The sequence below is a fragment of the Falco peregrinus genome, chromosome 11 (assembly GCF_023634155.1).
Source record: "Falco peregrinus isolate bFalPer1 chromosome 11, bFalPer1.pri, whole genome shotgun sequence".
Taxonomy (NCBI): Eukaryota; Metazoa; Chordata; class Aves; order Falconiformes; family Falconidae; genus Falco; species Falco peregrinus.
The window spans coordinates 20,893,989-20,921,189 of NC_073731.1; the positions used below are offsets into that span (position 1 = coordinate 20,893,989).

General features: G+C 38.3%; 1 protein-coding gene and 1 long non-coding RNA gene across 6 annotated transcripts in view; both read right to left on the reverse strand.

The window, feature by feature from the left end:
- The window catches only part of BICRAL (BICRA like chromatin remodeling complex associated protein), a 46,089-nt gene that overhangs the window by 6,456 nt on the left and 12,432 nt on the right, over window positions 1–27,201 (reverse strand). For 3 of the 5 annotated variants that reach the window (XM_055815907.1, XM_013300238.3, XM_055815908.1), the window contains exons 2-9: window positions 14,172–14,220; window positions 11,263–11,311; window positions 11,112–11,180; window positions 5,375–7,075; window positions 3,517–3,616; window positions 2,215–2,312; window positions 351–412; window positions 81–226 (exon numbers count right to left, since the gene is read on the reverse strand). In XM_055815907.1, coding sequence (XP_055671882.1) covers window positions 81–226; window positions 351–412; window positions 2,215–2,312; window positions 3,517–3,616; window positions 5,375–7,075; window positions 11,112–11,180; window positions 11,263–11,311; window positions 14,172–14,215 — 2,269 coding nt within the window. In that variant the 5' untranslated portion in view covers window positions 14,216–14,220. Of the gene's footprint in view, window positions 1–80; window positions 227–350; window positions 413–2,214; window positions 2,313–3,516; window positions 3,617–5,374; window positions 7,076–9,154; window positions 9,256–11,111; window positions 11,181–11,262; window positions 11,313–14,171; window positions 14,221–15,460; window positions 20,218–27,201 lie in introns of those variants that run through there. The other 2 variants (XM_027788483.2, XM_013300239.3) reach the window with 2 other exon arrangements.
- LOC129785294 (uncharacterized) lies at window positions 12,236–14,165 on the reverse strand. The gene is made up of 2 exons (XR_008749104.1): window positions 12,776–14,165; window positions 12,236–12,351 (listed from the first exon to the last, which is right to left on the reverse strand). It is a non-coding gene; the product is annotated as an uncharacterized LOC129785294 (long non-coding RNA).

Sequence of the window (27,201 nt, forward strand, 5' to 3'; positions counted from 1 at the left end):
ATTGCTCTAACTTACATTAAAAAAAAATCTCTCAATACATTGATTAGAATCTTATTTCCAATTCTTAAAAAGAAAAGTACCTTTTCTTAAGTCTTCTTCTGTTGGCAGTGATCCCTGGCACACGTGGTATGAAAGGAGTCTCTGAACTGCATCATTTAATGATCTGAACTGACTTTTATCTGGTGTCACAGCATGCACCTGATCCTTCTGTAACTGCTGTAGAATACTACAAGAAAAATTAAAGATATAAACATATACTCTTAACATAACTTTATAAATTGAAAAAACTAAAAAGAGATTAAGGTTAGAGGAAACATCTGCAGAAAAATTACAAAAGAAGAATGACTTACAAAGCTCCTTTAGTTAACTGTTTAGCAGCAGGCCTTTTCTGTCCAACTAAATGACCATCCACCTAAGTTCAAAATAAAAGACAAATTACAATATATCCCCTCCCCTGCAAAGTCTAAGTTTCAGCATTTGTTTCTGCAAATTAAGTATATCACCAATACTAAGCGTGACCACGTAAGTATAAACACTTTCAACTATCTCCTGTTTTCACAGGGCACTTCGGGAAGTCACTTCTCTTACCCAGACCAAAGGTCTGAAATGTTTGCAGGCAAATTCCACTATAGTGCATATACACGCTTCATTAGGAAAAAGGTTGGTTATCAAATTTAGCAGGTAAATAGAAGAAAACGCACAACTAAAAACTTTTCCAAATAAATCCGCTCTCAAGAACTGTCTCTGCATTTCTCAGCTGATGTCAACATGCCTGATTTTGATGGATTAAGAGTATCTGTCAGGAAAGAAGGCTAAGGTTGCATACTTAAATTCTCAAAAGCCATGGTGGCTGGGTGTGGGGTGAAAGTGGTTCTAGGAATTCTGTTTCAGTGTCAATGCTATAGATGCATACATCAGGTAGATCTACATCATCATCTCCTTTCCTTAGACACTTATGAAGCCGAGGTTTTTCACATGAACACTGTCTTAAGATGTGAGGTTCTCTGAGGTGGTAAACATTCATGTCCCTACTGTTTAAGAGGCATTACTGCAATCCAAGTATTCTCCCAAAGAAGCCATTCTGGATCAGAGTCTTTGTTTAATATGAAGTTTTGGGGATTTTTTTAGTCAGCTAGTCACACTAATGAAACCAGTCACAGAGTAAAAGTTACTTATGGTTTTTAAAAAAGACTGCATTAAAGCTCTTTTGAACTACAAAACGGTTAGAATGAACAAAAAAACATGTGGTACAGAGCATCATCCTTAGCAAAGTAGGAGCAACATAAAGCAGGCATATTATAATGGTACTTGCTGGCCAAAAAGCCTCTGGCTTCAGAGCATAAAAAGCATTCACCAACAGGAGAATGAACATCTAGCCAACAATTTCAAAACCGGGCTTAACTCATAACTGAGTACTACTGCATCTTCTGCTGTGCTTGTACATCAGTAAGGCAGAGAAAAACATTCACATCACACTACATTGATAAATACATTTACAGCAAGGAACAAAAATTCTAAAGCTGATCCTCCCTTGTTTTCTTCCGTGATTTTGTAGTTTAGTTCCATCCACAAAAAAGCTCACACTTTCAAGCCTATACCAAAACCTCGCTTCTCGCCCTCAGCTACTTGGTCCATGAATGTTAACAATTGTTTCCTCCCTCCAGAAGTTCTGGTATTCCTCCTCCAAAAAAGCTGGTCTCCCCTTCCAGCCCCAAACCCTGGACATAGTGTCAAATTTTTGTACATAGTTGCACACTTCTGGTGGTTTAAAAAACAAAACAAAACAAAAAAACAAAAAAAGATGACAATGTAGTAAAGAATAAAACAAAGACCAGATGGAATTTTTCTGCTACTTCTCACAAACCATGCCCTCCAATCAGCTAGAGAATAGCTGAGTTTGTAAGAAGTAATGGTAAGAGTAGGTCTATCACATCCAACTCAATGAAGAATTGCTATGTCATATGAAATTATCTTCAAGGAACAGTACAGTCAGACACCACTTACTGAATATTAAATCTCAAAGCAGCATTCAGAATATCAATTTGCAGAAGACTCAATGTTTATTATGTCAAGGTAGACTTGACAAGCTTGAGTGACTTCATACACTCTGAAAAAACCTGCAAGGACTCCTAGATTATCAATATGGAGGTGAAACATCCCAAACCACTAAAGCTTTAAGGGAAAGGAAAACATAAAAATAAAAGTATTCTCTACCTGTATACTCTGTTGAACTGATGATGATCCTATTGCTTTTTCTTGTGGCTGTGCTGTCCCTAGAGATTGCTGTATGATTTTTCCTCCACAGTCCTGCCCTATAAAAAATATGTTAAGACAACTGTCATCCTAGGCAAGAACAGAATAATTTCATGTACCTATATGTCTCATATGCTTAAAAGCATTAGTGCAACTACCCTGTGGAGAAACTGGCTCAAAAATGAAACAGGACTGATATTTTGTGCTGCAAGCTACAAAAATCCTCAGATATAGATCATCATCTACTACAGTACTGCAATATAAGAAGAAATTCAAGTACCATTAAGTATAGCGTCCCAAGAATTTACTGAAAATCATACATTTTCAATTTCCAATACTAACCCTCCCCTCAAGAAAATAAATTAAAAAAAAATCTAGAGCTCCTGAAAGTATGTAGACACAGGCATTATAAACATGTTTTTTTAGATTTTCTAAATAGGCAGACTTCCTTCAATTGCTATGCTCAGGAATTCAAACAGCATCTTATCAGCCACGCTACATTACAACCAACGCAAATGAGAATTTATTTAAAAAAAAAAAAAAAAAACAACCATACTGTGTCTATTGTAGAGAACTGCCTGGACAGCCTGCACATAACTGTACACATGGGAAAAACACCCCAACAAATAGATTATGGGATCTTGTACATAAGTAACCTTTCTGAATAAAGAGAACATGAAGGTTACTGCATTTTGTTTGCTTCGAATATATTGATTTTGTCCTTTTAGTAGCATGGTGCTGCTTGAAAAGCTCAGTATTTTGCCACGAACAATGCATTAACTCTTTTAAGTGAAAGTGACACATTCCAAAACAAATTGAACAATAACAGCCTGCATATAACCTTGTAATCGCTATTCTTCTTTCCTCTGTATCTGAAGCAACTATCAGAAGAGAAGGTCTAAAATTTTCATAGAATTTTTAGCATGCTTGTATTTTGAAAATTGCTTATTTCTGTTTTCCTAAGCTGGACAAAAAGTAAAAAAAAAAAAAAAAAAAAAACCCACAAAAAAGGTACAATTTTGCATTTTATAGAATGGAAAAAGTGGAGATTCAACTTTTCACTCTACTAAATGCCGTGGTTGGGAAATATAAAAGCACACATTCAGTACCGAAAAATTTAGCGTTCTTCTGAAGATAAAATTTTGATAACCTTTAGGACCCTATCAGCATGAGCCATCAATGCAAGTCTCACACATCAAAGAACCACCAATTTCTGTTGATGGAGAAAATTAAGAAAATGATTTTAAAAAGACCTTAGTTGACCTGATAGTGTGTTGCTCAGAAGACTTGTTAGTTGAGGCTGTCGCAAATTATCCTGTGTCTTCGATGCAGAAACTGGTGATGTCTGGTTCATAGCTTTTTTCTGTGCAACATACATTAAAAAAAAAATTAAAACCCACAATCAAACATTTACTGAAAGCTTTAATAAACAGAGGTAAAAGGAAAAAAGGCAAGTAAAATTCAGCTCTACACATACTTCTTCAAACTCAAACTTGTAAGTGGTGAAATTTCAGACATCTCAATTCCTCCTAAGTTCAGTAATTTTATAAAGTAAATCAGAAATTAGCAGAAATTTACAGTTACATTCTAGAAACCCCATGATTTACCACTACAAGTGGCCCTCAGAAAGCTCAGCTTTTGCGTCTCAAAACTGCAAGATGACTAAATAAGCTGTTTCCACAACAAAAAAAAATACACAGTGGAACAAACCATCCAGTGTTTAGCAACTGAATGATACATGGTTTACAATACAGTACAATATTTAAAATGCAAGTACAAACAAATCAAAAAGGTTTTGTTAAACAGTAGAATTTGTTCTCTGTAGTTCCCATTTTCAGCTCTGAAATTTCAGCACAAAACTAAAATGATCTTTTACAGCTGTAAGAAATATTATGCTTTTGTAACTGCTGAAAGTCACTGACCCAGCACATAGCCTACGAATAGATGTAGACGCAAGAAGAGAAAGTCAAGCAGGCCTCAAATTACTCAACTGCAAACAAAATGTTACAACCTGTGCTAGTAGTTCTGGCAAAGACTAAATAGGTTGTTCTGCAACATGTTTGCCCTTATTTCCTAAAGTGACATTATTTTCTAAGACACATTTTCATTGCCCATTTTGGTCTTGGTTAAAAAAAATCCATCACACCTTTGGGAAAAGAGAAAGGTCTAAGATAATTAGTGCAAATGCATTTTGAGATGGATGTTATCAGTATTTTATATGACTGGGGGGGGGGGGAAGGGAAAAAAAAAAAAAAAAAGAAAGAAGTGGAATAATAGCTTGTTGCTAATTCTGTGAGAAGTCACTGAATTAAGTATTGGCAGAGCCTGGAAGCTCACTTACAAAAACAAACTACAGTTGCACATATATTGCAGCTGCACCAATTGGACAAAACAAAAAAACCCAAACCAAAACAAAACAAAAACCCATTCTCACCTTAGAAGCAAATTTAGAAAGTAGACCTCTTCTCAAAGAAAATATTTTTGAATGCTATGCTTTTACAACTACTTTAAAAGGTATTTCCTTTTAAGGATTCTAAGAACATCTCGTCTTGTCTTTCCTTCAAATTTGAAAACTGCTAACTGTTCCAGACTCACAGAACTAGTGGGCAAAATGCCAGTACAGCAAATAACAGAGAAACCCAAGAAACTTTTTCACCCCTTATTTGAATAGGTCAAACTTTGAAAATACAGGCACAGTTTTTAGTGAGGTCAGAAGACTTGAAAGTGGCTAAGAATGTACCCCAGCCTTTAAAACTAGCTCTATGGTAAGATTTTCAGGAGAGCTTATTTATAATCTTACAATGTCCATTCATATAAATAGGAGCAGAAACAGATCAGTGCTAAGCACTTCTGAAGACATTACTATACATCACCAACAAAACCTTCGGAATTAATGGAAGTGACAGACTCCTTCATTTGCACTCAGTGACAGGATAGAAAATATCGAGTGAAATGACATCTCCAGGTTACAGTAATTTTCAGCAGTTCCACAGTATTTGAAAAATATAAATTAGCAAAATTATTGCTCTCTGTATTAACATCAACTTTAATACTTTGTTAACCAGATTTCAGCACAACTTAGAAGCATTTCTTTGGCTACATTCTCAAGCAGCTTTCATACCTGACCAAAGGCGAACTGTTGTTGTGTTACTCCAATTGACGTGTGACTGAAGGTGCTGGCGGATTTGGAAGAGGATGCTGGAAGACGATGCGATGCACTGACAGGAACTTGAGTTCTGTTCTGTGTAAGCTGATCTCCAGTGAAGTTTCCTCCTGATGCAACAGACTGAACCGATGGTCCCAAGCTAGGATGTACTGAACCAGAAGAACTTGCAACAGCAAATCGATTAGAAGCTGACATATTTGAGACTGTAGACTGCCCAGGTGACATCGTAGTAAAACTCGATCTACCTTGAGAAACACTAGCTTGACTGGGTGACAAATGCAACACCGTTGGTGATGCCTGCTGCAGTGGCACCTGTCCACCAACAATTTGTGAAGTTCCATGATTTACTATAACTTGGTTTCCAGGAGCTGTGAATGTCTGGCCAGAGACAAGCTGAACAGCTGTGTTCTGATTATTCAGCATCTGTCCCGAATATGACTGGTTGGCTCTTAGCATGTTTGTAGAGTTCCTGTTGAGCATTACATGCTCAGCAGACACTTGGCTGGGAACCAGCTGGGAAGGCTGAGTCTGAAGAAGTTGTCCATTTATGGCCTGGACATGATGAACTGAATTAGAATTAACAGACAAACTTGTAGGTATAAGAAACTGGTTTTGAGGCGTATGAGGCTGTCCCATAGGAGAATGGATAACAATACTACCTCCAGCATTGCTAACTGTCTGAGGTGTAACTGACTTTCTTGCATTTTGTTGATTAACGATATTAACAGACATATGAGGACCAACTACTGAACTCTGAGGTGAGTTTGCAGACCCAAACTGAATCCCTTGCTGCACGTGATGCTGCTGTATTCCCAAGTTATTCACATTGTAAGCAGTCTGCTGACCCATCTGGATAGGCTTTGGTTGGATATTAATGGGAACTTTGTTAGAGTTTGGGGCCAAACCCCTTTGAATGATGATATTATGGACAGGCAATGACGTCTGAAAATTTGTGCTGTTAAATGGAACGGTTACAGGTTGTGCTACTGGACTTGAATTTGAGTTACCAAACAGTGAGTTACCATTTGGAGTTTGTCTATGAACCAAGAGGCCACTACTCATGTTTGCAGGTGTTTGCTGACCATTGCCTTTCAGTATTATCTGAGATCCATCAAGGTTATTAATGGTCATCATGGAAGGCTGATTACTAAATGAACCAATTAGCTGTATCTGCCCAGAACCACTAATCTGGCTGCTATTAGACAAATGCTGGCTGGGAACACTAATTCCGACATGTTGCATAAAGCCATGTTGCACACCGACTGTATTGCTTGCAAAAGATGCTCCAACAGGTTGCTGTACCACTTGAGTAACTCCTATAGGCTGCAACGTCTGACCTGAGTAATTAGAAACATTAGAAGCCTGAGTAAAGGATGCTGATGAAGAAGGATGAAGCTGAGCTTGTGCAAACTGTTGGCTAGAACCTACACTGGCATCCAAATATGCCTCTTCTGCCAAAGTCTGTTCAGTAATATTGGCCTCCTGCAAGGACTTCTGAAGAATATCAAAAGGCTGATCCTCAGTAAGATCAGGTAAAGGAGAAGATACAAGTTCATCTTCAAGAAACTGAAGGCTACTGGACAGCTGCAGTCCATCACTAGGCCCCTCTCCAAGCTGACCGCTTACACCTTTTATAGACGACTTCGGATCAGTGCTCTGAAATGCAAACCAAGAAATACATCATTTTCAGAAAGCCCAAGCTCTACTTTGTTTCCCCATTAAGCTCTTTTTCATGCAAGCAAACATTCTTTACAGAATTATATTCTTCGCATAGTCTGTATGTAAGGTGGCATTCATCCCATACAGTGGGCCAGCATAAACATGTGTGTCATTGGCACCCCACTCATGCCCTCATAACAGACTGCTGGAGACACCACTCTCACTTCTCAAGTCTTCCAGTTCCACAGCACTCAGCTCTGCAGCTGCACTGTTTCAAGAGGATGTGACAAAGTACCATTTTCCCTTCCTCAAGCTGAGCACCGTATGGACAAAGGGATAAAAGAAAGGAGGAATGAGAAGACCTCCACTGTAACTCAGTTTGGGGCAAGGTTTCAGCAGCAACAGTAGTAGCAGGGAAAAGGCAGGAGAAAGCGCCTTTCACAATGCTCTTTCGCTGACTTCCTCTAGATCCATCTCCAAAACCCTACCGATATTTCAATAGTCACACAATGCAAACTAGCAAGTATTTAATGAAGTAAAGGAATTACACTAGCTCTTTGTTTAGAAAAATTGTAGAACCAAAGTAGTATGAAAAACAATGCTACAGACTGTGCTTTATGCTAGTAAAAAGATTAGAGAGAACTATAAACATTGAAACTACAGCAAATATTAAGTGGCACCTTGAATGAAAAAAAATCCTTCAAATTCATATCCACAAATACTGTGATAAGGAATATCAGAACCTACTTTACTCTGGCCTACGGCTAGTAAGATTTTCCTAAAACAACATTATGTCCAAAAACTCTAGAGAACACAACTATCAGGATTCTACAGGTGGAATGATGAATGTAAATGCATACTACTACTTGCAATAGTTTTAAGTTAGACAGAGTACACCCTTCTAAATTGCAAAATCGTATCTCAACTATTCAAAAACAACATGCACTTTCTTTTTAGGTCAAGATAATGCAAAACATGAGTGTGAAATTATCAGACCATTCATACTCCAAGTCTTCACTCCTTGAAGGTCACAGACACTTGTTTTCACCTCATATAACCAGTGTGAAGATGCTGCAAGCCGTAATTATCATATGCAATAACGTCCCCACCCTAACTTCAGTTCCCCAAGCATATTTATTCAGAATTTTACCCCAATCTCTTTCCAAATCAGCCTGTATATTTTATGAAACTGTCTCGATGTCTGCATCTTATGAACACGTAAAATTACAAATTGGGTTCTCAACTGTACCTAGCTACCATCAGGCAGAGCAAAAAGGAGTCACTAACTAGGACATCACTAGAACTCACAACTGTAGAGGCTCTTGTGGAGAATTTCCTATTGCACCTGTAACTTGCCTCCGTGACAATGACCAATCTGAAATATTTCATGACTGTGTAACTTAAGAGGGTTCCAATTAATGCTATTCCAGTTAGTACTAACAATATAACTATTACTACTACTAAAAACAGCAACAGTAGTAATAAATAATATTACATGCAATCAAGATTAACAGTTTGAAACTCTCCCACTGGAATGAAGAACCCCAAGTTTCACTCCCTCCTTCCAGAACTGTTTAACATCCAAAACCAATTTTACGGGCACGGAACCTGGGACCTTCCAACTTAACATCTGAATCACTGCTTCCCAGATTCAGAACGGCCATGCAGTACACCATGCTACTTTCAACCAGAACGCAGTGACTCTGCAGCTTCATTAATCTGCTTATTCTTGAGTTTTCAAGAGTCTTATTCTTGCTGGCTCCATGCATGAATATTCTGCTCTTTTAAGCTGTTCTACCCTACTATAATAGGAAGGTGGAAGCAGTCACTGAGTACAACCCACAGAATAGGACAATGGCTAAGGAACCCTCTCATGCGGGTTTTAAGAGAGACTGACAACTGCCCAAGGAAACCAACCTGCCATCAGTAGAGGTGTTATGCAATCATTCAGCTCAGGGTGGGGGGTGGGGAGGAGGGGGCAGGGCACAGGGGGGCAGAGTGGACACTGCTTTCTCATCCTTCAGTCAGCAGGAACTTAATCTTGTTTGTGGTTAGGTGTTGGCTGAGCATGCTTACCAGCTGAGGCACTGAACCCTTGACACTGAATTTGTCAACTCTGCCACTGAAAGGCATGAGACGGGCATCAAGACAGTCAATCCTACTTCATGGTAGCAATTCTGAATACATACAAAGACAGAACTTTCAGTATCTGCAAAAACTTCAATGACAAAAAACTCAGAAGCCTTTAACTTTTCACGTATCTTACATTATAAGCAGGGACTGAAAAAACATCTATTTGTATTTTAGATACTCCTTGCTCCTTCACAACACACTATAAGAATCTGTATTTGCAATCAAGTCATTCTTCACTTAGGTCAGCACAGGGCTCTCATGCAAGGGAGGGAGGAAAAGAAAATGGCATTGGTATTCATGATGAAAATACAAAGGATGAAAACAGAACACGAGAGGAACAAGTGCTGGAGAATGTAAATACAGTAAGCCATCCTAGGAACACACACTAGAAATCCCTGCTCCTCTGACCATCTGCCTTCTAGATTACCTAACCCCCAACCTCACATACCAGAAAGCTCTTTTGGCTTTCACCAAATATTTTTGTTTCTTCCAACTACTACGCAAGAATCCCACATTGCCCAGAATCTCCTACTCCTCAAAATCACTCCAAATACTCACTTTCTGAAAATATGCCAGAAATACACTCCTGATGTCTTTCCACCTACTCATGCGTACCAGAAAAACCTTTACGAACAACTAGGAAGTCTAGGCTTTGACAAATGCATGTCATACGTCACCTTTTTCCCCTATAACCTCATTTTCCTTAGAATTAAGTCTACAAAACCCACCTGCCATATTGCATACAGGAAGCTGCTGTCCGATAATGGCTAACTGGTACCAAGCTGAAACCACTGCTCCTGATTAGCTGAAAACTGGGCATACCCATTACTGTTGGTACCCCACTCCCCCCACCATTACCTCAACCAGCTTATGTGGAGAAAGAACTGTCACTCAATGTTTCTCCTGTAATATTTAGTAAGGATATCAAAATGAAGGATGGGGCAAATACTTCACATCACACTACTGTAGCTACAGAAAAGTCACTAGTTCTCTACACACAGATAAACAGTTTTCAGGATTTATTTATGCCAATTATTTAAGATCACCTACAAGTATACCCACATATCTGTTAGGAACATGGGACAGACTCAAGACAACAGTACAACAGAAAGAGGAATTACCAAGGAAACCCTACCCTATGTATTCTAATAACTGAACTCTTTTTTTAAAAAAAACACACCAAAGAAATTAAAGAAATGTGGGTCAGAAGGGATCTCCGGAAGTCATCTAGCCCAACCTCCTACTCAAAGTAGGACTACTACAGTATTAAAGTAGATCAACACTGGCTTTATCTCCAAGCATGGGGATTCCACAACCTCATTGGGTAAAACTTGGTCCTGGGCTGCAGTACACTCCTGGTGAAAAAATAATACCGAAGACAACTTGCAACACCTAATGAATTTGAAGTGACTTCCCTAACACTGATGTTACAGGATGGAAACATCCCAAGCTAGCTATTCAGTCTAAAGAACAAAAAAACCCCCATTTATTAATTTTAAAAAAATGCTAGCTCAGATTCTACTTAGAAATATGAAACAAAACCATCCTAACATACACAGGAAATGCATGAATGACCAACTTTTAAGGCCTACATTTGAGCTCAACTATACATCTACCATCACTAAGATTACAAGTCCAGTTTACAAGAGAGTTACACCGGAGAACATTTTCACTGCTCAGCAAGCTGGTTTACATATTTACAAAACATGGCCCAACAGCGCAGTATCTTTCGATCAATTCCCCGCTGAAACACTTAAAATATTAACAGCATGAGGTGGTTCTATGTCAGCATTCAGAATGTGCATATGAAAAAGGTCAAAACCTTTTATAAAAGCCATGTAAAGCCATAACAGAACCATGCAATCTCAATACAAATATAATTTATCTCCCGACCACTTACATTGGAGTTAGCGAAAATTGAATTTGAGTTGGCTACAGAATATTCTGCATTAGTCAAGTCTTCATTGCTCTGGTAAAAGACAAAAATAATGTTTAGAAATAACACACTCAATGAAGGTTATATATGTCTAATACACAGGAATGCTACTTACAGATTTACTACTAGGTCCATGTAGAAAATAATTCAGTGCCTGTGGGTCCCTTAAGGGAGGGGAAAAGAAAAAAAGTTACCACTTTTAGGAAGCTCTTTCTGCTAATGAAACTAATTTAACTAAGCCATATACTGCATTCATATAAATCAGGTTTATAATAAAAGCACATTTCTTTCACTGACTCCAATGCAAAGCTGAAAGTTAATACCATCTGAGGATCTGTGTATCTGTATCAGCACAATCTTCAGATGTTGATGGTATTTGCTGTCATTGTACCAAGGCATTTCAAGCAATAAACTATGTTCAATACAAAACTTTAGTTGCAGTCTACCTTACTTCCCTTTATAACAGTATTACTCATACTGTCTTAAAACACACAGGATATTATGACAGCACATAGTACAAAACCAAAGGAAAATACTAGCACCAAATAACATGAGAGCTAAAACAGGTATCATTGCTTCTCCAGAGATGAACTACAGTGTCTGTTTAGCTAGTGCCTAAATCAACAGGGTTATTTACAAGCCTGAATCTTTAACATGTTTTCTGCCACGTTTAACATTAACAAAAATACCCTAGTGACAAACCTGAATCTTTAACATGTTTTCTGCCACCCTTAATGTAAGTCAGCAGAAATTTATGCTTGCCAGAGTAACAGTCCCTTCACTTGGAGAAAAGAGCAGCACCTTTTCCAAGTGAAATCAACCATAGATATAACTGATTAAATAGTATGAAATACAATTTCAATGTATTTCATTAACTTAGCACTATCACTGAATAAAACTCAGATTAAAAATATGGTCTGGTTGAATGATCATGGGAAATTCAGACAAAAAAATACATTAATGTAACTGCACATACAAACCAAGTAAAAAACATTAAAAGGTTGTGTTACATGGGATTATTTTAATACAACAATTATACAGCATTTCCCAACATGTCCATTAACATGAGGAGTAAAATGACATGGAGGTTTTTTTATTTTAAAATATCTTTATTGATTAGTAAGTAATAATACAACATTCTGAGAAGCAAATTCTCACGTAAAAAATATTAATTCAAAACATTTCTCCTTCTCTCTTGATCATCCTAGAAAATAAAGAGGGAACAAGTTAAAGATCTTTCCAGTTTACAAATACTCTTCTAAAAGCACAAATACACCTCTGATTTCTCTCTCTTTTATTTCAAAAACAAGCTTATTCATGTGTTTACAAAAGACATTTTGCTACCTGGCAGGGACCTCATGGCACTATTACGCTTACAACATAGAAGTGGTTACATATATTTTCAAATAGTAGATTACACTAAATTTCAATAATTAAGGAGAATAGGACTCATTATCTCATATAGGGCTCTATCAAGCTTATGAGTCTTATCAATAAAATAACCAGGCCGCTTAATACTAGTTACACTCACTGACTTTAAATCATTAAAAAATGCAATTGAAAATGAAGAACACTTCATCACCTTAAATATTGTCTTTAGTAAGGAAGGAATTTTAGAAGGCACTTACCAAAATCAAAGATAAGATGGGTAAAAAATGCTGGTTTCTATTCTTCTAGATGCTTAAGACAGTAATTGCTGCCAGCAGCAGGAAGAACACTGTATTTTTTCACACAAACACTCATCTGTATAGAGAGCACTTCATTTCCTGGACCACCTGTGAACTTGTAGCAGGATCCTCCTGATTCATGCTCACCACAGAGCATTTAATTGTCCCATGCAGTCATTAATCGTCTTTATGTTCCAAGGAGGATGTGTTTTCATACAGCTCCAATCAGTAATCTTGCACAGTATACTTCACAGAATGTAACTGTCAGCCATTACCAGCAATGCTTTTGCTACAGCATCCACAGAGTAACCCCCCAAATTACAGCAGCCACTGTGGTGGTATTTTGGTTTTTCTGAAGGTAAAGCTCCCATTGGTTTCACTGGAAGCTTTGCATGCATGAGAAAGGTAAATGGCCGATGTATTTAAGACAGTAAAAAAATCTTGTATGAAGCAGAAGTGAACTTTTAGCAGCTGCTACAAGACTGATGTCATACTAACTTCTGGCAGAGTTTGAATAAAGTATTGTACATTAAATGTTCGATGCTCTTTTAAAGTTTTAAATGCATTATACTGTATTAACTCTCCTTCAATACTGACATGAATGTTGGCCAAAGGAAGGTAATTTCTCATATACACAATCCACAAAAATCTTGCTCATGCTCCAGCTACCAACATTATTTTTTGAGATTCCCATGTAGAACTATAAACCTCCAAATAAATCTGTTACAGAAATGATGAAAAGAAAAAACAAACCAAACAGGACCATCTAAAATCCCCAATTTTATTAAAATCAAGTATCTTTGAGCCAAATGCTGATAAATTCTTGTTTGTTGTGAATACTTAACAGCACCGGGTAGCAATCCTATTTTTCTAACATTTCCATGCAAATGCATGTCATTAGTAGAAATTATTTATAATTTTACTTTTCCCTGTAAAATACAAGCATAGTGTTAATAAACCATTTAGTTCCACTACTCAAAAAATTGAGATCTTTATTTTTTAGTTAAAAAAAATAGTTCTTTGCAGCAAAGTTTGTAACAAAATCCCTAGTAACGTGCTTCAACACCGACCTGATATTGCCACTAGCTGAGAAGGGAATCCAACCTCCATGCACACTTTATTCCTTCACCTCTCTGGAGGAGAAGGCCAGCAAGTGGACTGTCAGCTGGTATACACTGGGGCTGAAGGCTGTGTGATACACACATCTCCTCGGGGAGAAAGTGAAGCATAGCTACTCATTTCATTTGCAAGTCACCTAGTCTTGAGACAATACTGAGACAGAATCACCTTCAAGAAGATGATTTTGCAAAACTATTTTTTCCAACTTTTCTGAAAGAATTGCTTAAGGAAAACTTACCCAATAAGGTCAAGGAGACAGGATTCATCATCATCATCATCCATGACAACTAGAACAAAGAGGGAGAGGATGGATATTTGATGTGTCAGACAAAAGACTGCCTTCAACAATAAGACCAATTTAGAATATCTCAATATTTTTATTATGTGATTTATGAAGCTGACAGTGTCTACTATTGGCAAAGTTCTTAAACCTGCACCTTCTACAGAGATCCACTGATTTATCTCAAAATGAAATTCAGTCACATGTAATGATGTACAAAAGCCCATGCAAAGTTCTACCATTTAGGGTTTTTTTTAGAATTTTAAATTGGAGAAAGACAAATGATTAACCAAACTGATTAAACAGAACTTCTGTGACTTTAAAAAAAAAATAAATCAACACTGAATACAATCTCAAGACTCCAATTAAAATGTTTCTGTAGGAATTTACTCCCAGCTAAGCCCAGCATGGGATTAACCAACCACTACAGAACCTACTTTTACAATTACTGGCTATAATACCGACCAGCCAAAAAGGTAAACAAATCTAGGTCAATATCATGACAGTGCTATTATAGGCTAAAACCACAGCCAAGACATGACAAAGCCAAAACATTCAAAAGAACACTATTTTCTAGCAGAACTTCCTTAGCTATTGCTAGTGACAATATGGCTACTTCCTTTTTTTCCTCAACAATACTCAGAAGTGTATTTAAACAAACCTGTGATTAATAGTACAGACCACTGACAACCCTTTTAACAGCAAGTGAGGAATTAATTTACCTTAATCACACAATGTAAGCATCCATTCATTGAGTACAGAACACTTTCAGCCTCACAGTATCACAACCACCAAGCCTTACACACTGCCTACTCAGTTGGGTGCTGCCCGTACCAAACATTTCATCACTTTTTTGCCTGATTGCTGTTCCTTCAAAGTTTCTGTTTGCATATTCTGGTTCTGTTCACCATAACTCTCAGAATGTCATCTAAGATTGTACCTTCTCCCTTTTCCCTATCAGTAACTCTCAGGACTTTATCCTCCCTTATTCCCTCTGTAAAGGTCCTATATAATCCACCAGTTCAGTCATCAACGGATGCCAGCATTTCCTAAACCTCTCGGTACCCTGGCTTCCAATCAGTTATCCAGTCTCACCTTCACACATCTTCTAATCACATCAAATTGATCACTGTGCATTCCATGCCTGTTTTTTTCTCAACTTCTCTTAAAAATCTGCTATCATACTAACCAAATCTATTAATACAGATTTTGCTCTCTCTCTTACTTCTCACCAAACAGAAACTTACTCTCCTTGATCAGATCCATGTGAATTGTTCTTCAGGCTCTCCCTCATACAGATCTTCATAATGTTTAAGACAATGGAAGGGACTGGAGCATCTGTTACACAAGAAACTGAGAGCACCAGGACCGTTCCGCCTGTGGAACAGAAGGCTACGGGGTTATCTTACCCATGTGTATAAATACCTGGTGGAAAGGTGTAAAGAAGACTGAACCAAATCCTTCTCACTGATATCCACTGAATGAACCAGAGGCAAGGGGCACAAATCAAAACAACAACAATCTATTTAAGCATAAGAAATTAAAAAACAAACAAACAAAAAAAAAATAGTAGTTAAAATGGTAGTTAAATACCAGCACAGGTTTTCCAGCAAGGTTATGGAGTCTCCATCCTTGGAGATAACCAGAACCCTGCTGGACCACAGCCCTGAGCAGTCTGCTCTGGCAGAGCCTGCTGTAAGCTGGATACTGAATGAGGTGATCTTCAGACCTACCTTCGTACCTCAGCAATCCTGTGATTCTTTCCTGGATTTTTTCTATACCTCACTAATTCCGAAACTGTTTATACTTTAGACTAGCAGATGGCAGTCTGTCCTCCATACTGCATAGCCTCATTCAGATTTTTTCCTCAATTTCCTGTGCTTTAGCTTAGTAAGGGTGAAGCAGAACCGGAACATGCATCACTATAAGGATCCCTCAGCATCACCTTTCTGAGACAACTGGAAAATAAAGCACAGCTACCAAGAACTACTTCAAAAGTCAACAAAATCAGCACTCATGAGGTGATTATGCATCTTAGTAATTTCTCCCGTAATTCAGTAATACACCTGCTCACTCTTGCATACAGCCACCAGCCTGAGCACTGATCTTGCAATTTAATGCTATGCAAGTAAAATGACATTTTATGACATCATGGAATTTATATGTAAATGTTCATTAGTAAGAACAAATTAATAAGCAATTAGCATTCGGTGATTAGCATTCTGCTTTAACTGTATTGTTAGTACTACTTAGGGGAAGGTGCTATTTCCTCTAACAGCTAAAAAACACCATATCCATCTCTCAAGAGCCAGGTTTCAAAGACTGCTAACTAACCAGAAGTAAAAATCAGCTCTACCATAAGTCAACATGAACTCTGTTTTGACACTACATGCCTGCTTGTGAAAACACCATCCCATGTGTCTACAGCAATACTGACATCATTATTTAAATAAAATAAATTGTATTTGCTTTACCAAATCAAATACTCTCTGTGATTATACTACTATAAGAGTTCAATATTATCAAAAATGACCACATAGAACTTTGTTCAATCAGTACTCCTGTGGGTATTAGACAAATCTGATAATTTCACTAAATTCTTGAAAACCTGAATATAACAATCAGAAGGAAAATAAATTGCATGAGAACACCAATGACAGAAAATCTTAATGGTACTACATATTCTTCACCACTCAGCCCTTTAGCTGAACATGCAGTTGGCCTTATTAGAAAATATAATCTGTTCTTTTTCCTCATTTCACAAACATGATACAAGAAAAATTACCCAATACACCATAAACTTCTGCCAGTTTATGACAGACAATAAAACCTAAAGAAAACAGCTACATTTTTATAAACACAAAGAATCACAACCAGTCCCCTCCAGAAGTGCATCCTTCTAACAAGCTTTGACAATGACATTACTAGTAGAATTTTATATACACATGGAAAAGAAATATTATGTCACCTTTTTTTTAATGCTGGTTTACCAAAGAGCTAATCTATATAAAACCATTGCCAAGTTTTTATACAACTGAACAATGAACCGTCACACAGCCAAGAACACACCTATCATACACAGAGCTCTTGCTACATTCAGTTGTTCTGATCAGCATTTGCAGCCTAAGGGGCTACATGCTTTCACACCTTGACAACTGCAAATAACACACAGACAGATTGCTACCACCTCAACATCCCCACAAATGATGCCCAAGTAACATGACACTAACATAATGCTGCATAGCAACGCTTTTGTGAAATACCACAGGACCAACACACAAGTTACATGGCACACATAGGGGTATGTGGTCTGTGAAAGAAAATCAAGGTCACAGCCAACACACAAACCTACCTATTTAGATTAAATTCTGCTCCTATTTCACCACACATACCCAAGATCTACATAACCGTGTAACTGCATGTTGTGGTTTAACCTGGCAGGCAGCTAAACACCACACAGCTGTTCGCTCACCTCCCCCATGCTGTGGGATGGGGAAGAGCATCAGAAAAAAAGGTAAAACTCATGGGCTGAGATTAAGAGGTTCTGTTCAAGAGGACAGAAAAAGAAGGAAAATAATAATATTGATAAAAGAATATACAAAACAAGTGATGCACAATGCAACTGCTCACTACCTGCTGAACAACACCCAGCCAGTCCCCAAGCAGTGGGATACCACCCCCCAGCCAACTCCCCTCCAGTTTTATTGTTCAGCATTACATCATAGGGTATGGAATACCCCTCTGGCCAATTTGGGTCAGCCGTGGCTGTGTCCCCTACCAGCTTATTGTGCACCCCCAGCCTCCTCACTGGCAGGTCAGTATGAGAAGCTGAAAAGTCCTTGACTTAGTGTAAGCACTGCTCAGCAACAACTAAAACATCAGTGTGTTACCAATATTATTCTCATGCATATTCTCATCCATAATTCATCACCATACCAGCTACTAGGAAGAAAATTAACTCTATCCCAGCAGAAACTAGGACACTGCAGGTTTACATCTTTTTAACTGATGCAGTTTTCATTCAGGATTCGTGTCCTGTTAACTTCACGACAGCAACAGAGGTGGTGCACAATCCGACAGAGTCCTTGCACACCCAAAAACAACTAGTCATTCAGCCTCTTTAGAAAAGAGGGAAACATTATCAACACATGACCTTGACACAGATGATCATTTAAAAGTGTGTTAATAAAAAGCAAGCCTATCCTGTGAAATTTTCCTAATACATTTTCTACAGCACAAATGGTGCTTTTCTTGCTGACCACCTTTTCAGGTTTTCTATACACAAGTTATAAATTCTGTCCATCTCACTGTTCGTTAACATATAGGGGGGCAAATCAATGACTGCCGTGTGAAATGGGCATAAACTGTATTAAGCCAAGACAGTTTGAAAACAGAACTCAACACAATGAGTGGAATTAAGAGCATTAGAATAGCCTAGACCAGCGTTCTCCAAAGAGGGGTGGCATGCAAGACAATCCACTGGGGTGCAGACAGAAAACACTGGAACTTCATTAGCACATACACAAATATACATACCTTGGGGGTTCATGCTCAAAAAACTTTTACTGATAGGGGTGTGCAATTAAGAACGTTTGGAGACCACTGGTTTAGGCTCTTAAAAGTTTGACTCACTTCTGTATTTGGATCAGTTGACACGGGTTTCAGCCCATAGGCAAGGGCTGTGGGTGCAGGCTCCGGGTGAGGCTTGTCTGGGCCATCGGGGCCCCCCAGTGCACCCAGTGCCCTGACAAGAGCCCAGGCCAGAGGCAGTTGGGGGAACACACACATAGGAAAGAGTCACACAACTTGCTGGAGCACTGTTACAATGTAGCCTAAGAAATACCTAGTTACTATCAACACTGTTCTACAGTGTCTTTGCTTAAAAAATAAAAAAATCCTACAAAAAAAGGCTGTTTATCCTAAGTAGGCCAAACTCAGCCCTGCTGCTACATTCAACTACTTTACAAAGGGCAATCCTTACTAATTAGTAACAACCCAGCACAGATACTCCCTCTAACTTATTATTAGCAAAGCCTCTGCTGCCTTATTTCATAACCCTGCTGCTGCACTGGCGAACCTAGCATATACTTCAACTTGGGTCACATGTACTTGAGGAAGCAGCACTGTCTGTCCCTTTTGGGAAATAACCAGAGTGCCCTTTATCACATCCTACCAAACAGAATATAAGAAAAGGTTAAAGTAATAAAACTGACAAGGATATCCCAGCTATGCAGGTCAGTCCTCTGGGGGACTGTTAGTACTTGGCCTTAACATCTCTGCCTCACTTTCAACAACACTCTCACCTACTACAGAGCAAAGGCAAACAAACGAAGGAGAGAGCAGTCCTGCACCCCTCTCATCCACTTTCCCCGAGTCTGCTCAAGGCTGTTAACAGCCACCTGGATCAGAAAATTCATCGACAAAATACATTGATCTGTTTCAACTTCAATTAGCTTCTGGATTTGGTTCTGGCTTGCCACGAGACTGCTAGTGGCAGCACAAGAGAGGGAATAGGAATGGGCAAGCTGGGGAGTTAAGTACTGGGGAAGGCAGCAGTGCTTCAGCCAGCTTAAAGCAACTGTCAGCCTGTAGCCACACGTGTAGAGTTATTACAGCCACCACTCTCACATTAGCTGCAGTGCAGGCAGCAGGTCGACAGAAGCAATTATTCCCCTCTACTCAGTACTTGTGAGCTCCCATTTGGAATACTGTGTCCACTTTTGCCACACATACCTCTCCCCTCTTAAAAGAAATACAGAAAAACTTGCTAGAACCCAGCAGAGTGCCAATAAAATCCTGCAGGCAAGTGACACTAAGGAAGTCTGAGGGAACTACATTACTTCAGCCTGGACAACAGAAGGCTAACTGAGGTGCCACCTGTAGCCTTCCACTAGCTAAAACAGATACTAAGATGAGCAGAGCCAGCCTCTTCTCATCAGTGCGCAGCAAGACACGAGGCAACAGCCAACACATGCAACACAGAGAAATCCAACCAGACGTAAGGAAAAAAGAAGCTCACAAACAAGAACACTCAAGCAAGCAGGTGTAATCGAACACTCAAGCAAGCAGGTGTAATCACCCTCTTTGGAAATTTCCAAAACTCAAACGGCCCTGACCAACCTGTCCCAGCTTTGAAGCTAGTTCTGCTTACAGCAGGAGGCAGGGCCAGATTAACTCCAGTGCTCTTTAACAGCCTCAGTTTTTCATCACCATGCTACACAATCCACGGTGGCATGAAACACATGCAGGGTCTACAGCCTGAAGAGTCATTAAAACTGTATTTGTCCAGAAACAGCCCAACTATTCATATATGCCTCATATACTGTACCTGATTTTTAGAACTGAAAAAATCTAAGTATTCAAAACCACTGTAAATACTGAATTTTAAATCTGCTCAAATTATATTCAAGCTTGTCTCAAAGAATTATTTCCCTTCTCAAAGTCATTTATAATTTCATACACACACAACTTCACACACAACTTCAGATACCAAGCAGTAAAATATTATTTTCACAGTTTGTAAAAAGCCAAAAACAGTAGTTAGTTTAGAAAAGCAACATTTAGAGCAGTAATCCCCAAAAGTGTAATATGATCAACACCAGAACTTAGTAAACCACAAGTAAATAAATTTACCTGCAAAACTGTTGTAAAAATCTTACAGACTCATCACTTCCATGCGACTACACAGTATCAATTCCTGACTGGCAGCATGCTGGCCCATGCCTTCTGAGAGTGAACACTGACCTTTGGAAATCAATGCTTTAAAGCAAGGAAATGACTGCTGTAGTTAACAGCTTTATAGTGGGCGATAATGAAACTTGCATACAGTAACATATGTAGCACCTGAAGCAACTAGTGTTTGAGTTAGGAGATATGCCCACTAATCCCCACAAGTTCAGCGAGACTTCGTACACATCCAGACAGCAGGAACTCTTCACGACATCTCCATCAGGCTTTATAACGGATACAAGCCATCAAATCTGTACTGTTCTGCTGCACTACACCATTTTCCAGATCTACAATCTCAACATTAACAGTAACTTCACTATGGAATACCTGAAGAAATACATTGTCACCATAACAACAATCATCAGAACAACAAAAATTGAAAAGATCAAAATTACTCTAATAGTCAATGTAGAAAAAGGTACTGTAGCGAACCGTGTGCTACATCAGATTTATGGTATTTTTATGCCTTACATTGTTTTTGAATATGTGAGATGTAAGATAGCACTATTAACCAGATGCAAACATCCCTCCCTTGTTAAATTACATCAAAGGATCACAGCAGCATTATGTGATTCCACACCGACTGCAGAGGCAAAATGCCCAGTGAAGTCCTTCCCTCACACAAATTTCCCCCACAACTGCCACTAATTTTCACAGTGCTAGTATTTTAACTCAGTGTGCTTCTGAACTGTGGCAGGGGGTGGGGGGAGGACGTTTTACCACATATTCAGCAATAAGTATCATTTCAGCAGCATGCACTTCAGGTTGCTAAGGTGCTGTAACTACTGCCCTCCTTACACTGCCAGTTCTCTCTCAGGTTCCTAACAGTCAGCCAGCCTTGGATTCACTGAAAGAAACTTAACGTACACAGGAACAACCAGACCTAATTTGCATTCTCTGCAACACGGGAGTGGAAGAAAGGAGTATAAACTCAAACCATTATTACCATGTATTTTGTTCTTAAATTTCAAGTCCATGCTACTTTTGAACAATCTATTACCTTTCAAACTGGACAATTTCAGGTTCTCGTAACTAGCCACGCACATGTTTTACAATCATCCTATGAGCCGCTCACCACATCAAGCCCTTTATTTTCAAGAAACTGATTTTTACATAGATGGAATAAAAAAAGCAAATATTGAAAACTATTTCCACTTCTCCCCTCTTACTACTGTAAAAAAACAATGTGCATCAGAATAATGACACAGTATTCAATGGAAAAGAGGTAAATATTGACAAACTTGATTGAAAACTAAAATCTCACTCTCAATTTTACTTGGGCAAAAATACCGAAGGCATAATTGTCAAAAATTTGTCATTTCAGGACAACAGGACTAAGGAAGAAAAATTATTTTTAAAAATGGACTTTGTACATTTAACTGCTCACTTGTAAACCATGCTGTGCTTATATTCTAAAATATCTCATTATTCCTTTCAAAAATTTTCTCTTCCACAGTAATCAACAAAAAAGTAACTACTATACTGTTGAAAAATCTACCAGGAATTGTGCTCTCAAGAAGAGCTAACAAAGGAATTAGGGATTCTAACCTAGTATGACAGTGCAATATGCAAGTGTGAACTTTCTATATATATGAAAATGTGTTTTCATTCCAACATTCTAAACTTGAGTAGTACTTACTACTCATAATAGTAATAATAATAATGATAGTAAGATGAACTTACAATGTTTGAAATGAGCTGTGGAACTGAATTTAATCATCAGTATTTCAAACACAACATTTATGCAACACAGTGCAAGAAGTTGTTTCTAACTTTAAATATTCAAAGAATGATTCAACACCTCTCTAGGAATACTGCTCCAAAAAATGGGAACTGTTCAGGAGTCAGATAAATTGCAACAAGAAAAGAAACACAAAGTGCTACCTCATGAATTACTAAGCACAACATTATGCATCTTCATGGTTTCTAAAGTCTGGCAGGAGACAAACACCTAAGAGGACAGGCAGGGTCTCTGCACAATTGTGAAGTACCAGCTCCTTATACAGAAGAACAAATAAAAACCATACACTAAAGTACAGGCAACCTACAATAGGTTGTTTATCCAACTCATAAATTTCCTTTTAGTATACTACAAAAAAAAAAAATAATTCTTAAGTTTGGCAAATGTGGCAACTTATCAAGCTTCCCAAAACTATGGTGCTATTCTATTAAGAAAAAAAATATGGAAATGTACAGTTCAATACTTAACAGTATGTATGATAGTGAAGGTTAATCCAGCTGCAGGCAAGCACACCGAGTACATGTGTAAATCCTCTGTGCAGCTGTCTAAAATCTGGTTTCCCTCAGCCACACATGTTCAGCATCAAATTTCTAATTTATTCAGTACCATTTTTCCATACTGCACCCAGAGCTGCTCTTGGCAACACCAAAAATTTGGCAAGACTTTCAACCAGAAATTTATTTTTTTTTTAAACCACACAGAGAAAATCCAGTGTAACTCGCAGCCCAGAGGTCAGGGTGCTTACCTACCCCAACGGGACTCCCCAGGTTGAACACACTTAGCCCGTTTCCCCAGCAAACACCATCCTCATCACTATGCTACAGCCTATTTTGGGCTCTGTCTTCTAAGCTGCTCCAGCACATACACAGCTCTTCAGGAATCTCAATAGTCATAAAACATTTTGAAAGGTCCTGGTTTCATACCAAAAGAGGAAAAGAAGCAGTCAATCTCAACAGTTCCTTCAGAAAGAAATGTTCACTGCCCAAAGAAAGTTAGACACTCTTCAAGTATTTCTAGAAACTACTGTATGCAGTAACACAGGCTATTAAGCATACATTATTTATGCAACACGATACTTCAAGAAACACGGAGTCAGTTCTTCAGATGTTTTCACTTTATACTAGGGAATACCCATGTATCATACTTCTCATTCTGTGCATATAATTTCCAAAGATTCGAAAAAAACCCTTATGCAATCCCATAATGTAACTTCCTTATGAACTGATAATTTCTCAATTAATAAACCATGCCCAATTAATACATTTTCACTGCCACTCTAGTCCACACTATGTTTAAAAAAACAAACACCAAACCCAAAACTGTTTACCTTGCCACAGGCATGGTTCACACAAGTTAGTATCAGCTAACAACTGCCAATAATTAAAGCTGAATGGACATTTATACTCCTTTCAGTTATTATGTTTCAGATATCAACTGAAATTAAGAGTATGATGAACTGACAGATGCGTAACTAACTCAGCAGTGTGGTCCATATCAATGCCCCCAAAACCAGGCTGAAAATCCTCCACACCGCCAATCTTGTCCTTGTTGAAGCCAATGGATATTTTGCCAGGTATTTCAGTGGGGCCAAGATACCTTCTGTAGTTGACACATGTCAATAAACTCAAACTTCAACACAAGATCCTGAAATTCTACACTCAGATCAAGTTCACAGTGAAACTACTACAGGCTCCACCTAAGACTAAGATCAGCCATTACAAAAATGATCAGTCTCCTGCAATGAAGTTACAACTTTCTCCCCTGACTCCCCTCTCTTCACCACCCTTTCTTAATACTTTCAATGAAAGAAAGGCTATTGTATTAAGTTTTGACAGCGATTTGCCCATTTGCTTTCTTTTCCTTTTCATAAGCACTCCCTTACTCAAAGTAACATTGGATATAGCTCTAGAGAATTTCAAAACTAGTGCAAGAAAGTAAATTAAAGCAATACAAGAACTTGATAGTCTATTTGTGCTAGCTATCTTAATTTTGTCTAAAACCTCAGCAATTCTCAAATAAAGCAAGAATAATACAAACACAGTAGTTGTGTTTTTTCAACAATGAAAGCAGGGGCAAACAAACATTTGAAAATAAAGATACGTATCTTCATTTAACTACATGATAGTCTTGGGAAAAAAACATCAATTCAGGCTGGTGTTAATGGATTTACGATGGTACAACAAGGGCTTTACCCATACTGTTTATTCCAGCTTTCAAACTAGAACAGCTGCAGGTCACAATGACTGTTAGAACAGTTTATTAATCTTGCTGCTTTTCTTGTACTATAAGAAAGCAAAACATGCTTGCTTTTGTTGACAAACCCCATGTCTCTGCTGGACCAGGTATGTCACCATAAAAAACAAAAAACAACCTTTCAAGCACAGATGCAGCTTATTCCAGCAGAACTACTACAAGAAATTATGCCACCTCTCTGAACAGAATGAACTACGTTATCAGAGAGGCTCTTATGCCTGGACTGTATCTATTGCTTAGACAGGGATGACACACTTTCACACTCTCACTGCTACATCTACGCTAAAAAGCGCCAGCCATTAGACTTATCACAAGCCTAATGCAGCATAAAAAGGCATGATCATTGACCATTACAGCCACATTATACCATGTAACGGCAGTTATGCAGATAGAACTTTCCTGGAACTGATGTGGAAGTACACCAGCAAAACTCTGAAAATACAGCTAGAGTACGATGAATACCCAAGTAGCATACCAACACATCCCCACCTGCAAAGCTCCAGCTCTAGACTACCAACCTACCTCTGTTGCAAAACTTCACAGATACAGACAGGGTCCTTGGAAGAAACTGGAAATGCAGCTTATACTAGCAGGACTTCGGGGGTTTATGATCAGTTAATTAAACAATTAAGCTAAATAGATAAACTCTACTGGAAAAGGACACTTGGTGGGGGCAGGAAAACTGCATATCTATAAGGCAATGTAAGTATTTAGCTACAGTAGAACCATCTCTGTCAAGGGCACAGCTATGTAGCACTGACCTCACCTAAGGCTACACATATACTGAAAGTACTATCAAGAATACAGGTATAATATACAGGGCAAGTGCTCAACATATGAACAAAATAAGAAACTTAAAATGCAGGAGTACCACACACTAGTGAATAAGCCAAGGTGCACCAATGGAAGTGCAACCAGACTAGTGTATCGACATGGTGAGCTGCACTCCTCCATCGATGTAAACAAGCTATGCAAACTACAAAGTACTACTTGCAACAATGACAAAAAGAAGAATCTCTTCAGCTCAGACACAGCCAAAGAAATAAATCTACAAAGAACAGATGTAGTCTATTTCACTACTAGCCACCGAAGATGTCAACTCAAGATGAGAATACATTTTGCTTTAATGCAACCAGGTCAGAAGATACGTAGTAATTTGGCAAGTATTATGCCCCGAGAGAATATAAACTGGTCATTTTTATCCCATTTTTGTCATTTCTTCATTATCTTCACAAATTAATGAAAAAAGCCACACAATCTGCCAGACATTAGGAAAGTTTTATTGTACAGAAATACACTACACAGTAAAAAAAAAATTTGCTATCTTAATCCCAGGACTAAATTGCAAAATAATCACTTCGAGAAAATCTGAATTTCATGTACTAGTAAGATTTCTGAAATGTGAACAAATACTGTACTCCACACTCCATAGATTTTTGAACTGAAGTTTTAGGAGGTGCATTTTTTAAAAAGCTAAAACATTAACGAAGTTGTCCCCATTAAAGTCTTTAGAAAAGAGTTTCTATACAGACATATTTTTAGTATACTCCAAGCAATAAAACTGCATAGTTTAAAATGTCATTTAAAACCCTTCAACACCAACAGGCAAAGAATTTAAACAGCCTCAAAAGCAATCCCAAATTTTAAAAACATCTCCCACTTCCTCCAGGAATGAGCAAGAGGCTCTCCTCTGATCTGTCAAAAAACATAAAGTGAAGAACTAAACAAGGATTCCACAGCCCTTAGCGTGCGCAGCATGGCTTGGTCTGGCTGCATGCTTGCTGTCCCTGAATACAGATGTTGGTATTCAACTCAAGCCTCATGAGCACTGATCAGATTACACAGAAACGTAGGAACACCACAAGCAAACAAAAGGAAGTTTTGATCAAAAAACAGGAGACCATTTCAACACTCTCCCTAAAACCAGCATCAAAACAAAAGCTGAAAAAGCGTATTAAAGTGGAGCTGTCAAATTTGAATGATTTGGACCGGTAAAAACCTGGAAAGATGCTAGTCCACCCGCTCAAAAATAATTACCAAGAGAGTAACAGAAACTAAATTAGTTAACTACCCACCCACCAAAAAGTTACTTGTCCTTGTATTTTTACAAGCATTTTTGAAGGTGTTAAAGGCTCTTCAATGAAGATTACCTTACGTGCTACACCAGAACATTTTGGGGTGGGGGTGTTCTTTTTTAATGACATGGTGTACTTTTGGGTCATCTCTTCAACAGAAGAGGCCACTCTTTCATGTACTGTTTCTTCC